Here is a 14,520-nt window from a genome sequence, read left to right on the forward strand (position 1 = left end):
TTGCGTGAAGGGAAAAAGGTAATTTGTTAGTGAAGACACACAGGGCTCTCAAATAAATGCACTACATGAGCTTGGACTTTTTTTTTTTTTTTTTCCTGCATCAATTTATCCTACTGATTTACTCACACACCTATAAAATGACTTAGGTCAAGACTATTCATTGAAGCATTTGTTAGTAATACTATTTTCGAGCTTGGACTTTATTTGACGTATCCTTTAGCTGATTCAGTACTGGGGCTCAACAGCAGATTTGAGCAGGCAGAAGAAAGAATTAGCAAATTTGAAGGTAGGTCAAGTGGAATGATCAAGTTGAGGAACAGAAAGGAAAAAGGATGAAGTAAAGTGAACAGAGCCTCAGAGACCTGTGGAGCACCCTCAAGAGTATTAACATACCCATCATGGGGATCCCATAAGGAGAAGAGAGAGAGAAATGAGAAGAATGAATATTTGGAGAAAAGATGGCCCAAAGCCCCAAATTTGATGAAAAACATTTTACATCCAAGAAACTCAACAAACTCTAAGTAGGATAAACTCAGAGATCCACAACTTGACACATCATAGTCAAACTCTCAACAGTCAAAGACAAAGGGAGAATTTTGAAAGCAGCAAGGGAGAAACCGCTCATCACATACAAAACACCTGCAATAAGATTAAAACATGATTTCTCATCAGAAACCATGGAAGCCAGAAGGCAGTGAGATAACATATTCAGAGCACTGAAAGAAAGAGACTGTCAACAATCTAAGAGTAGTCTACGTAGCAAAACAATCCTTCAAAAATGGAGAAATAAAGGGCACCAATAGAGTTAACTATATAGGTTAAATATAAAAAACAGTATAAATGTATTTTTGGCTTATAACTCCTATTCTCCTATTGGAACTTCTTCAACTTGATAAAGGGCATCTACAAAAAACCCACAGCTAACATAATTAATTGTGTAATATGGAGTGCATTTCCCGTAAGATCAGGAATGAGACAAGGTTGCCAGCTCTCACCACGTTCATTCATCGTCTATTAGATACTCTAGTCAGGACGACTAGGCAAGAAAAATAAATAAAAGTCATCTAGATTGGAAAAGAAGTAAAACTATCTGTATTCACAAATGACATGATCTTGTATACAGAAAATCTTAAGGACCATACATAAAAACTATTAGAGCTAATAAATAAGTTCAGGAAGGTACAGGATCCAAGATCAATACACAAAAATCAACTGTATATTTATCCACTAACAACAAACAATCTGAAAATGAAATTAAGAAAACAATTCTATTGGCAGTAGCATCATAAAGAACAAAATTATACATAAAATGGAATACTGCTCAGCCTTAAAAAGGAAAGAAATTCTGCCACATGCTACAACATGGATGAACCTTGGTGACATTATGCTAAGTGACATAAGCTAGTCACAAAAAAGACAAATACTGTATGGTTCCACTTATATAAAATACCAAGAGTAGTCAAATTCTTAAAGACAGAAAGTAGGATGGTGATTGCCAGGGACTGAGGAGAAGAGGAGATGGGGAGTTGTTGTTTAACAGGTATAGAATTTTTCAAGATAAGAAGAGTTCTGGAGATGGGTTGGACAACAGTGTGAATGTACTTAACCCTACTGCACTGTACACTTAAAAATAATTAAGAAGGGCCGGCCCCGTGGCACACTTGGGAGAGTGCAGCGCTTGGGAGCGCAGCAGCGCTCCCGCCGCGGGTTCGGATCCGGTGCGCTCACTGGCTGAGTGTGGTGCGGATGACACCACGCCAAGGGTTGCGATCCCCTTACCGGTCACAAAAAGACAAAAAAAAAAAAAAATTAAGATGGTAAATTTTATGTTGTGTGTGTCTTACCACAACTAAAAATAGTAAAAGAACAAAGTATTTAAAAATAAATTTAACAAAAGAAGTGCAAGACACATTCACTGAAAACTATAAACACTGTAGAAAGAAATCAAAGATGACTTCCATAAATAGAAGGACATTCCCTGGTCATTGATTGGAAAACTTAATTTTGTTAAGATACCAGTTCTCCCCAATTTGATCTACAGATCCAGTGCAATCCCTATTAAAACTCCAGCTGCCTTTATTGGTAGAAATTGAAAAGATGATTCTAAAATTCATATGGAAATGCAAGGAATCTAGAATAGCCAAACCAATTTTGAATAAGAAGAACAAAGTTGGAAGACACACAGTTCCTAATTTCAAAATTTACTAAGAAGCTGCAGTATTCAAGACAGTGTGTTACTGGCATAAGGATAGACATTTAGATCAATGGAACAGAATTGTGAGTAGAGAAATAAAGCCTTACAATTATGGTCAATTGATTTTTGACAAGAGTGCCAAGACAATTTATTGGGGAAACAATAAACAGCCCTTTCAACAAATGGTGCTGGGATAACTGGATATCCACATGCAAAAGATGAAGCTGGACTCCTGCTTTACACCACACACAAAACTAATTCAAAATGGATCTCAGACCTAAATATAAGAGCTAAAACTATATAAAGATCTTAGAAGAAAACATAGGCAGCCATAGATCTCTGTGGCCTTGAATTAGCCAGTGGTTTCTTAGATATGACTCCAAAAGCACATTTGACAAAAGAAAAAATAAATTTGACTTCATCACAAGTAAAAGCTTTTGTGCATCAAAGGACACTTTTGAGAGTGAAAAGAAAAATGGGGGAAAATTTTTGCAAATGATATATCTGAAAAGGTAATAGTATTCAGAATATACATAAAGAATTCTAAAAACCATACAATAAAAGACAACCTAATTTTAATGCACAAAGGATTTGAATAGACACTTCTCCAAAGAAGATATACAAATGGACAAGAATCACACAAAAAGAGGCTTTTTAAACATCATTAGTCATCCTGGAAATGCAAGTTAAAATCACAATGTGATACCACTTTACACCTACAAGAATGGCAATGATATTAATAAGTAAACAGAAAATAGCATGTGTTGATGAGGATATGGAGAAATTGAAATGCTTATACATTTCTGGTGGGAATATAAAATGGTGCAGCTGATATGGGAAACGGGCAATTCCTCAAAATGTTAAATATAGAGTTATGATATGATCAGCGATTCAACTCCTGGCATGTACCCAAGAGAATTAAAAACATATGTTCACACAAATATTTGTACAAAAATATTCATAGCAGCATTATTCATAAAGCTGAAAAGTGGCAACAACACACATGTTCATCCGTGGATGAGTGGGTAAATGAAATGTGGCAAATCCCTACAATGGAATATTATTCAGCCATACAAAGAAATGAAGTCCTGGTACTTGAGTCTTCAAAATGTGCTAAATGAAGGAAGCTAGACACAAAAGGCTACATATTTGTATGATTCTATTTATTTGAAATTTTCAGGATGGGCAAATCCATAGAGACTGAGGTAGGTTAGAGGTTCCCAGGGGGTTGGGGGGATGGGCTAATGGGGAGTGACTGTTAATAGGTATGGGGTTTCTCTTTGGGTTGATGAAAAAAAAGTTCTGAAATTAGATAGTGGTGATGTTGCACAATTTTGTGAATATACTATAAACCACTGAATTGGACACTTTAGAAAGGTATTTTATAAGGTATGTTAATTTTATCTTTAAAATATAGAAATAAATAAATAACTGACAGGCTTCCCCAGAGGGTAATTATGTATTTGTTCCAGAAAAACCTTTTCCATATTTGGTTTGTAGGTTTGTTGGTTGATTGGTAGGTTTTTAGTCAGGGAAAGAAACATGTGGGGGAAAACCTATGAAAATTGGCCAGGTGGCTGGGAGTGACGGCCATCACCATCTCAAATTGCACTGCAGGAGACTGACTGTCACAGTGGGTCCTTAGCGGTGACTGGAATTTTTATCTCAGGGATGTAAATGTGAGGTTTTGGTAGAAGTGTGGTGTTTTTCAAACTGCAGATCACACTCCATCCATAATGGATCATGAAATTAATTCCAGTTTTTTTCTTAATAAAATAAAATTAAATTTAAAAAATCAGAATACACTGTATGGGGGAAGCATCATTTCATGATAATTTTGTTTCAGATACACATTTATGTATATTGTATCACAGTATAAAATGTACTTTTTACTGTGGATCATTGTTAAAAATTTTTTGAGAAACACCCATCTGGTAGAAAGAGCACAAATGATTGTGGGAAAAGGTGTTCCTAAGATATAAACAGTGTATGTGATTGATTGGAGGTTGACTGTAGCAATGAAAAGTCCGATTACTGTTCCTCCATGCAATAGTTGTAATATTTCATGTTTATTTGCATATAGGCCCTTCAGTGATAACTTCGTAAGACATTCTCTCCAATTCTCTGATCCTTCTCCCCGGATTTTACGACTCTCAGTAGCCAAAGGCACAGATCCAAACTATGTTCCTCCAAAAAACGTAAGTGGGCCCATGTAAAAGAAACATTTCCTGATTGATTTGGTAACATGCTACCCTCTTATTTCTAAGTATGTATTTTCCTTTCCTTCCTGTTTATTTTCTCCTTTCATCAAATGAGCTTTTCTGACTACCTCCCCTATACCTGATGTATCTGTTAGGATTGGATCAGAGAAGCAAAACTATTCTAAGGGATACGGAATAAGGGAATTATCATTATTATTATAGGGATCACCCCTCATGCAATTGTGGGAGCTGATGGAGGAGTCTATGGAAGGCTGTTATGGCAGCTGGACCTGGGTTAGAAACAACAAGAGGTAGTAGGAGTAGGTCAGCGGTTCTCTGAGAAGTAGATTGATGAATGGCATCAAGGGAAGCCATTACAAGCTTTCAGGCAAGGGGAGTCTAACCTCCCAAGACGGGGGAGAAAGGGCTGATTCTAATGGTAAGGAAGGCTCAGTGGTATTTAGGAGTTTAAAGCCCAGCTTCATTGGAATCTACCCATATATCCCCATTCCAATGTTCAAGGTTTCACTCTTTTTCAATCATTGCCCTCACTTTAACATAAGAGACCATAGAAGTTTGGGAACTCAACGTTCATTGTAACTCACCCACTGACAGAATTAGATTTTGAGTTTGGTTTTCAGAATTTTCAGCCCTGTGATGATAGAAGATAAAGGTTTCTTTTAGGGAAATCACAGAAACTTTCTGGTCCCTTATCAGGATCTTAAGGTGGGATTTTAAAGGCTTGAGCTGATCATTTCTTTTCTCAAGTTCTCCAGTGCACTTAAAAATCTCCAGTGCACTTAAAAATAACCAATCGATCCTATTGTACTTCATTATTTCACTAAAATGTTTTCTGACAGCACTGCTTGGTCATCCAAAGACCTATTGTTTTGCCACTGCATACCATGGACTACTTGTAAAAAATTTCTTATTTTTTTACCACTAGCAATGGGATCATTAATGCCTTTAAATCAAATTAGCTCAGAAAACACATTTCAGATAATCTAGAACCAATACAGAGAACCTATCCTTAAAGTTCTGATCTGGTTGTCTTTGCATTATACTAAACCACCTCCAAACTTAGTGGAATAAAACAACCATTTCATTATGTTCAAGGATTTTATGGTTAGATATTCTGACAGGGCAAGCAGGTATGGCTTGTCTATGCTCCGTGATATCTGGAGCCTCAGCTGAGAAATCTGTAATGGCTTGGGTTTCTGAAATGATAGGGGGCTGGTATCATCTGGAAGCTCCATCACACCTGTCTTAGTCAGATTGGGCTGCTATAACCTAATACTATAGACTGGGTAGCTTAAACAAAAGACATTTATTTCTCACAGTTCTGGAGGCTGGGAAGTCCAAGATTAAGATGCCGGCAGATTCTGTTCTTGGTGAAGGCTCACTTCCTGTCTTGCAGATGGCCACATTTTGCTGTGTGCTCTCATGATCTCTTCTTTGTACATGCTCAGAGAGAGAGAGAGGCAGAGAGAAAGAGAGAGGAGAGGAGAGCTCTGGTCTTTCTTCCTTTTCTTATAAGGACACTAATCCCATTATGGGGCCTCTGCCCTTATAATATACTCTAAACCTAATTTCCTCCTAAAGAACACAGCTCTTGATACTACCACATTGTGGGTTAGGACTTCAACATATGAATTCGGGGGAAACAGAAGCATTCAGTACCTAATAACACCTATATGTGGTGCTCAGGCTGGGATGAGTTGAAGGCTAGACTCAGTTGGGAATATCTACAGCAGCACCTTCACAGGGTCTCTCTAAGTACAGCAGCTATGTTCTGAGAAGGAGTGTCCTAAGATGGACTGTCCCAAAGGTGAACATTCTAAGAGAATAGGTGGACGCTGCATGGTGTTTTATGATGTGGCCTTGAAAGTCAAATAATGTTGCTGCATTCATATCCTGCTGGTTTATGCAGTTACAAGTTTGGCCAGATTCAAGGGGGTGGGGACACAAAACCCACCTCTCAATTGGAGAAGTGTCAAAAAATTCATAGCCACTTAAAAAAAAAACTGCCACACCCAAAGATGTGAATCCTTAAGCTTAGTTTTTGTATGCAGAAAAGACTGTTCAGAGTTATGCTCTTGATTTAAATAAGTAATAGTCCCATTTACAAACGTTTTCTCCCCATCTATGGCTAACCTGTTCATTTTGTTAATGGTATCCTTTGATAAGAGAAAAATGTTTTAAATTTGATGAAGTTCAATTTGTCAATTTTTTTCTTTTGTGGTTAATGCTTTTGGTGTCCTAAGATATCCTTGTTTACTCCCTGGTTGTGGAGGTGTTCTATATTTTCTTCTGGAAGCTTTATAATTTTTACTTTTGTGTTTATGTATATATGATCCACTTTGAATTCATGGGTTTTTTGGTAGATGTGAGGTAGAGATTGAGGATAATTTTTTTTCCCACATGGATATCTGGTATTTCTAGCACCATTTGATGAAAGACTTTCTTTTTTTCTATTGAGTTACCTTGAGTCTATTTCTGGACTTCCAGTTCTGTTCTAATTACTTTCTTGTCTGTTCTTAATCAAAACATACTGTCTTGATTACTATAGTTTTATAGTAAGTCTTAAAATAAGATAGTATAAGTCCTCCAATTTTGTTCTCCTTTTTCAATTTATTTTTGGTTGGTCTAGGTCTTTTGCATTTTCACATAAATTTTATCAACACTGCACTTTAACTGAGCTAACTGGCCATACTTTGTAATCTTGAACTAGAAAATGTTTCCATTTGATAGTAACAGGTACTGTTTTATTTTTCTCTCCTAGATTGAAACCAAGATTTCAATTTATACCCTGAGTGCTGTTGCAACTCCAAGAATAGTAGACCTTGCCCACCCAAGGATCAAGTTAGGGGGTCTGTGCTATGAAAGAGAAAGAAGTGAAATGCCCATTCGTCCTGTAAGCCATCACTGCCTTGGCATCCTTCGGCTTACTTTCTGGTTGCTCCTAGGGTGCTATTTTGCCCTTCTAGGGCATATCCCAAGGTCATTGAAAAAGAGAATCTTGAAAGACTGGTGTGTGGTAGGAAGGAAGACCTAGCTCCATTATATGGAGAGAGGCAGAGGAGGAGAGGGCAAAGAGCATGGGCTTTGGGTTCATATCCCAGCCTTACCACTACTAGCTCTTTGATGATGGAACAACTTCCTGAGACTTACCCATTCAACAAGCATCTGAATGCTTGCTGCGTGCCGGGCATTGTTCACAGCAAACAACATGGAGCTCCATGCTAACCAAGGGAGACAGACAATATGTGAATAGATAAGATAATGTTGGATAGTGATAAATGCCATGAATAAAATAAAATAGGAAATGAGTGACTATGAGGGGGTGAAAATAAGCTACTTTGCCTGTGGTAGTCAGGGAAGGCCTCTTTAAAGAAGGAACATTTGCGCTGAAACCTGAATAATAATGAGTCAGCTAAGTGATGATCTGGAAGGATAGTCCAGTAAAGAGAAGAGCACATGCCACAGTCCTAAAGCTGGGATAAGCTTGAAGTTGAGTGGAGTTAGGTGAGCAAGGGAATTGTGGAGTTAACAGTTCCCTCTTAGAGGTCCGCAGTGCCGAGCAACAGCAGGGAAGACCTGGCGCTCAGCATGGAGCCTGTGCATTCTCGGCTTTCCTACCTCTTTCTCCTTGACGTTCCCCTCCATTAAATGTGGTGCCTACTCGGTGCCCTATCCCAGTTGGGTTTTCAATAAATATCTAATGATCATATTGCCAAAGGAGGTGGGGCCAGTTTTGCCCTCTCTCTAGGAACCTCCAGACTTAATATGGAATTCTATTAGGAAAGAAAACCATTCTGGGAACCAGAAATCTCCCTTGGAAGAGTGTCTTAAGTTTGCTAAAGTGACTTGTCTTGTGACCTGGCAAATGACTATATTCTCAGATTTTTGGTATGTAAAATGGGAGTTATAAGCATCTTAAGATTGGATTGGTTGGACTTAAAAAGTAAAGTCTTTAGAAAGAAGTGATACCACTGTGGAAAATCATACTCTTAGAACCGAAAATAAATGGGTACCAGTGCAAAACTGAACACTTTCAAAGCTACTGAGTGGTGTGAGTTTTGCATCCTCATTCTTTTGAATGAACATTTAGCAGAGAACAGTAGCTATATGTCATCTTTCATATTTTACGAATAAAGCAACCTAATAGAAAGGCAATCTGGTAGATGTAGTTTTCAAAGATCAAAAGGGGTCAGTCAGTCAACATATATATTTATTCAGCACCAACTGTGTGTCAGAGCCTTTTCTAGCTTCTGGCAAACAAGTACTTCCCCTCAAACAGTTTATGTTCTACTGGGAAGAAACAGACAATAAATATATAAACAAAGAGATAAATGAGCTAGTTTGGGTGTTTGTAAGTGCTATGAAGAAGATTAAATAAATACTATAGAAGAGGATGATTAGAAAGGCTGCTTTATTGTGGCTGGTCAGCGAAGACCTCCTTGAGGACTTGATGTTTGAGTCTAGAAACTTGAATGATGAAGAGGCAGCCATGCCAAAGTTGAGGAAAGAAGTTTTCAAACAGAAGAACTGGCAAGTGCAAAGGTCCTGAGGTAGAAGGAGCTGGGCCAAAGGGGCTGGTGTGCTACAATCATAGTGATCAAGGTGGGGAGGGGAGGAAGATGAGGTCAGAGGAACGGGGCAGAAACGAGATCACACAGGGCCTTGTAGGCTGCAGGAAGGACCATGAGTATTATTGTTAGCTAACTGCAGGAAGCCGCAGCAAGGGTTTAAAGCCTGGGAATGACATGACCTGACTTGGGCTTTAGAAGGTACTTACCTCATGAAGTTGTTATGATGATTCAGTGGGAGTGATACAGGTAAATCACTTAGAACTGTCTGGCTCCTGGAACCTGCTAATTAAATGTTCATTCTCTCCCTCAGTCACTGCCATGTGAAGGCAGGATAGTATAGGGGCAAGAATGGAAGCAGGAAGACCACTTAGGAGTCTGTTGCAATAATCCATAAGAGAAATGATGGTGACTCAAGTAGGGAATATAGCTGCAGAGATAGGGAGACGGTGAAATTGGGGATATATTTTTGTGTCTCTGTTTCCACTACAGATAGCCCCTGCTGCCATGCTAGCTGAACCTAGTGCCCGAACAGTAGCTCTAGCTAAGGCCAAGCCTCTTCATGAAGATTATCTCCCTGCCCGTGATGCCCACTGGCCAGTATCTCATGCTGCTATCCATTCCAAAGTATCACCGAGAATTCAGGAACTAGCAAATCCAAATAAAAGGTATGCTAATTTAAGGCTAAAGAGAACAGAAAGGCCTGGGGCTCTGGGGAGAAAGAGAAAGTTAACCCAGTGAGGCCAATATAAAGATTTGTAGAAATACAAAAAAATTTCAAAAGCATGTCACTAACTTGTTACATTTATTATGACAAGTTAATGGTCTTTTTACCATGTATGTAAGGCTACTGTTAAAGTGTTAGTGCTCTAGGCATTGAAACTTAGATCTAGGAGGCAGCTCTGTAAGTATGAATATGGAATTATTTATCCAACATACGAGGGTACTTCAAAAAGTTCAAGGAAAAAATAGAATAGATAGTACGAATCCTTCCACGAACTTTTTGAAGAACCCTCAGGTACTGTTAAGTGAAACAAGTTACAGAACAGAGCACATAGTATGTTGCAATTTGTGCAAGAAAAGATTATGCTATGTGCCATATATTTGCTTGGATATGCCTATAATATCTCAGAAGAGTATGCGAGAAGCTAGTAGCAATGGTTGCCTTTGGTGGCCTAAAGAACTGGGATGGGAGGAAGACTTATTTTTCACTAAATAGGCTTTTGTATTTTTTTCAATGTTTTTGCATCATGCACACATATATGACCTATTTCAAATAAATAAGAAAATACAGTTAACAAAAAGGAAGTTGCCTCTTATCCCTGTTTATTTTTTTTGAGGACCTCTTAACCTGCTTGGATCTCAATTCATTTTGTTACCTTCAAGGGATAACACCTAAACTTCCTTTATAAGCATCGTCAGGAGAACCTATGAGAGGCAGAAAAAGTTGTGCAGATCTTGAGCTCAGGGAAAAGAATATATACTAGTTCTTATATGATAAATTTTTTAAAAATGTTATAATATTTTTATCCTTTAAAAAAACACGAAGTTCATCATCAAATGAAATGAAGCTCATCCTCTGTTTACTGAAGAAGGGAAGGGAAGGATATGATCAAGTGCTTTATCAAGGTTTTATCCAGTGGCTAAGTTATTATTTGATGACAAGGTGGTGAGGATGGTAAACTTCAAAAACTTGATGTTTTCAAGTCTACCAGAAGACTGTCTGGCTTATTTTAACATTGTCGAATTTTTGAGAAACGTCCAGAATTTACTTTATGTGCAAAGAGCAAAGAAAGCCTTTGGAATCTGACAAATATGCAAATCTGGACTTGACCATAGATCATTCTTATCACTTCTCTGAGCCTTCATTTCCTTCTCTGTATAGTGGAGGTCACGAAAATCAAAATGGGATAATATCACAGTGCCTAACACATAATGGGTGCCTGAGAAACGTTAAGTTCCTTTTCTGTTCATTTTATTTCAGGTTGATTTCTTTTTCCCCCATTTCAGGTCTCCTGTGCATATTGTATATTACGATCCAGAAGTCTTTAAAGTCAAGCCGGCTGCTTTGAAAGCACAGTGTTCTCCGAGGGTGCAGCAGTTGGCAGAACCTCTTACACGTTAAATACAGAAAGCCACACTGTCAGACCCCAGCTATGTATCTGGGACATATATTAGATGACTTAGTTCCCTACTCTGGTACTCTCAGTTTATATTCCTCCTCAAACCACCCCCTTCCAAAATGGGACCTCCAGGGAACACCACCATGATCATCAAATAGCAATTGCTGATGTTACCTCTGATCGTATCTTTAGCTGGTTTGGGGACTCCAGCCTGCAATAAAAGAGAAAATGACAGGCTGCCGTATTATCCTTATTATTTCCTCATGAGCATCTTGGCCACCTTATCGCTGTGGCTGACCTGAAGAAATGCTCTTCCTTATATTTGTGGGTTTTGCTTTTTCTTGCCCAGTGAGTTCTGTGTTTCCCAGTAGCCAAACCTCCCTCAGTCCTGGGAATTGAGATCACTGTTTGTATTACTTTGCCAACCTCCTGCCATTACCTAGAAGAAAGACTTCAAAAATGGTGAAGCCTTTTTGTATAAATCAAAGTGCTTTTTATGATCCATAGCTGAAATCTAGGGAACAGGTTAGTTAGTTAGTTAGTTAGTTAGTTTGTTTGTTTATTGGCGGCTGGCCAGTACAGGGATCAAATCCTGCACCTTGGTGTTACGAACACCATACCCTAACCGATTGAGCTAACCCGCCAACCCTGGGCTACTTTAAATGATGACATCTCCACCAATCTCTGTTTCTTCATTCATGCTGAGAGTCCCTTACCATGAATGACAGAAAAAGCAAGACGTGCAGTAAGCATTATAATTCTCTGTCAAATCACATGTACCCAGAATTTTTATTTTATTTATATTATTCTCTCCATGAGGCAGTATTTCACAAATTAACCTAACTTTTATGGGACATATCCCGATTTGCATGAAAATGAGCTTATTTGAAAGCCAGTTCTACAGAAGAATGAGTTCTATTTTTAAGGCCTTTGTGTTGTGGAGAGGCAATACATCATAATAGTTTTGAACCTGAGTTTTGAAATCAGACAGACCTGTGGCTGGATCATTTACCAAGTGTGTGGTCTTAAATTTCCTAATTCCTTGTGCTTCAGTTTCTTTATGTATAAAGTAATTTCCTGCTGCATTGTTGTAAAGATTAGATAAGAAAATGTATATAATAAAGTATGAATTTGAAACAAATTTGTTTAAAAATTTAGCTGTGTTTGCTTTCTAAGGGGGGAGTGGCATAATCATAACAGTGGGAAAAATATGGCTTGATTCTTACATTGAATGAGTGTTTGCTGAGTGTCTTTGCTTTATGGTAGGCACTGAAGATAACCATAGTGAGCCAAACAGATACAGGCTCTGTGCTCATGGACTATTTAACCTATTGAGAGAGGTGGATCTAATTCAAACATTCACAAATAAAAGTGAAATTACAATAGTAGCAAGTGCTATGAGATAGTGTTATGAAATAGCAGAATAGAGAACTTTGATTCCTTTGGAAGGTGAGGGAAAGCTTCTTTAATGAAGGAACAATTGGGCTGAAATCTGAAAGCTGAGTAGGACTAACTAACCAAAGAGGGGACAGGAAGGCATTCCAATTCCAGGTAGTGGGAACGCATTTTTAGTGGACATTTGTTGAGTTTGGGGCCACCCTGCATCTATTCCTTCTCCTCCTGGTGAAAACTCCCAATTTTCTTTGGGGGAATTCTCTCTCCTCATTGTTTAAAGCTTTATTGGGATTTTTATTCAAAGTGTCCTAGCCAAGGCATGGGCATGAGACCAAAGCCAGCCAAGCCCATTGAACCATCCTCAGGGACTTTAGATCTTAAAGCACGGTGATGTGAGGGGTTGGGGAGCTGATATTTCTCATTATAGGTGCCCTGATGAGACTATATTTGGCTCCTTCTACCTGCATCCCTGGAGCTACCCAGACTCCTACCCTGGTGCATCAGCTATTCCTTTGACTCAGGAGCTGCCCATAGTCTTCTAGTAAACCCCTGTGGCAGGTGGGAGGACACATCTGGGACTGAAAGAAGGCCGGTGTGATTCAACCAGAAAGAAAAAAGGGATTGTGTGATGCAAGAGGAGGCTGAAGGATGGGAGCCAAACCATGCAAGGCACTGGATGTCAAGTTAGATTTTAGTCTTCATCTTAAAACCAGTGGGAAGCTATTGAAGTAATTTAAGCATAGGGATGATGCAATCAAAGTTGCCTTTTGAAAAAATTACCTTGACAAATAAATTGGGGAGTGGGCAGTGGAGGTAGGTAGATCAAGGTAGGAGGCTATTTAGTAGGTCAGATGAAAGATGAAAATAGTTTGGGGGGACATCCGGCGTGGTCCGGGTGGCTTCCGGCCTTCCGGCTTTCTGCTCAGAGGAGGTCGTGGTGCAACTTTCTTCGGTCGTCCCGAGTCCGGGTTCATCCGACACCATCCGCCTCCGCCATGCCGCCTCCGCCATGCCGCCTAAGTTCGACCCCAGCGAGATCAAAGTCGTGTACCTGAGGTGCACCGGTGGCGAAGTAGGGGCCACGTCTGCCCTGGCCCCCAAGATCGGCCCCCTGGGTCTGTCTCCAAAAAAGGTTGGTGATGACATCGCCAAGGCAACTGGTGACTGGAAAGGTCTGAGGATTACAGTGAAATTGACCATTCAGAACAGACAGGCCCAGATTGAGGTGGTACCATCTGCTTCTGCCTTGATCATCAAAGCCCTCAAGGAACCACCAAGAGATAAAAAGAAACAAAAGAACATTAAACACAATGGAAATATCACGTTTGATGAGATCGTCAATATTGCCCGACAAATGCAGCACAGATCTTTAGCCAGAGAACTCTCTGGAACCATTAAAGAGATCCTGGGGACTGCCCAGTCTGTGGGCTGCAATGTTGATGGCCGCCACCCTCATGACATCATAGATGACATCAACAGTGGTGCAGTGGAATGCCCAGGTAGTTAAGTACAAAGGAAAATATTTTAATAAAGGATCCTTTGACTAAAAAAAAAAAAAAAAAAAAGAAAAGAAAAGAACATAGTTTGGGGATGCCATGGCAGAGACTGGAAGAACTGACAGACTTAAAGACTTGAGGAGGTGGATTTACAGGACTGATGTATTGGATATGGGGAGGGAAGCAATCAAGATCATTGGATTTCTAACTTATTAAACAGGATAGTCAGTGCTATGGTTTGAATGTGTGTCCCTCCAAAATTCATGTTGAAACTTAATTCCCAGTGCAATAGTAAGTGGGGTTTCTGTTGTTGTTTTGCAGCTGACTGGTATAGGGATCTGAACCCTTGACAGTTTTTTTTTTTTTTTGGCAAGTATTTCTCTGAGTTCCCTCTTTTTCCGTGGTTATTGGATATTTTGAACCTTGATTATGGGGCAAGATGACATTATTTACATGAATGTAAAGTTGCTTTCCAGTCAGCCTGGAGCTGCAGACTTACACATACTATCTAGACAGAGCTTT

The 14,520-nt window shown here is 39.2% G+C and overlaps 2 protein-coding genes across 2 annotated transcripts in view; both read left to right on the plus strand.

The window, feature by feature from the left end:
- SPMAP2L (sperm microtubule associated protein 2 like) overlaps window positions 1-11,109 on the plus strand; it is a 53,988-nt gene extending 42,879 nt beyond the window's left edge. Inside the window, exons 6-9 of the mRNA XM_063108845.1 lie at window positions 4,278-4,392; window positions 7,178-7,309; window positions 9,477-9,652; window positions 10,995-11,109. Of these exons, the coding sequence (XP_062964915.1) occupies window positions 4,278-4,392; window positions 7,178-7,309; window positions 9,477-9,652; window positions 10,995-11,109 (538 nt within the window). The remainder of the gene's footprint in view (window positions 1-4,277; window positions 4,393-7,177; window positions 7,310-9,476; window positions 9,653-10,994) is intronic.
- Window positions 11,110-13,482: 2,373 nt separating this feature from the next.
- LOC134386384 (large ribosomal subunit protein uL11-like) lies at window positions 13,483-14,047 on the plus strand. Its single transcript, XM_063108513.1, has one exon. The coding sequence runs from the start codon at window positions 13,512-13,514 to the stop codon at window positions 14,007-14,009; it is 498 nt and encodes a 165-aa protein (XP_062964583.1). The 5' UTR covers window positions 13,483-13,511; the 3' UTR covers window positions 14,010-14,047.
- Window positions 14,048-14,520: the final 473 nt, after the last annotated feature.

The sequence above is a fragment of the Cynocephalus volans genome, chromosome 9, assembly GCF_027409185.1.
Source record: "Cynocephalus volans isolate mCynVol1 chromosome 9, mCynVol1.pri, whole genome shotgun sequence".
In the NCBI taxonomy this organism is placed as follows: Eukaryota; Metazoa; Chordata; class Mammalia; order Dermoptera; family Cynocephalidae; genus Cynocephalus; species Cynocephalus volans.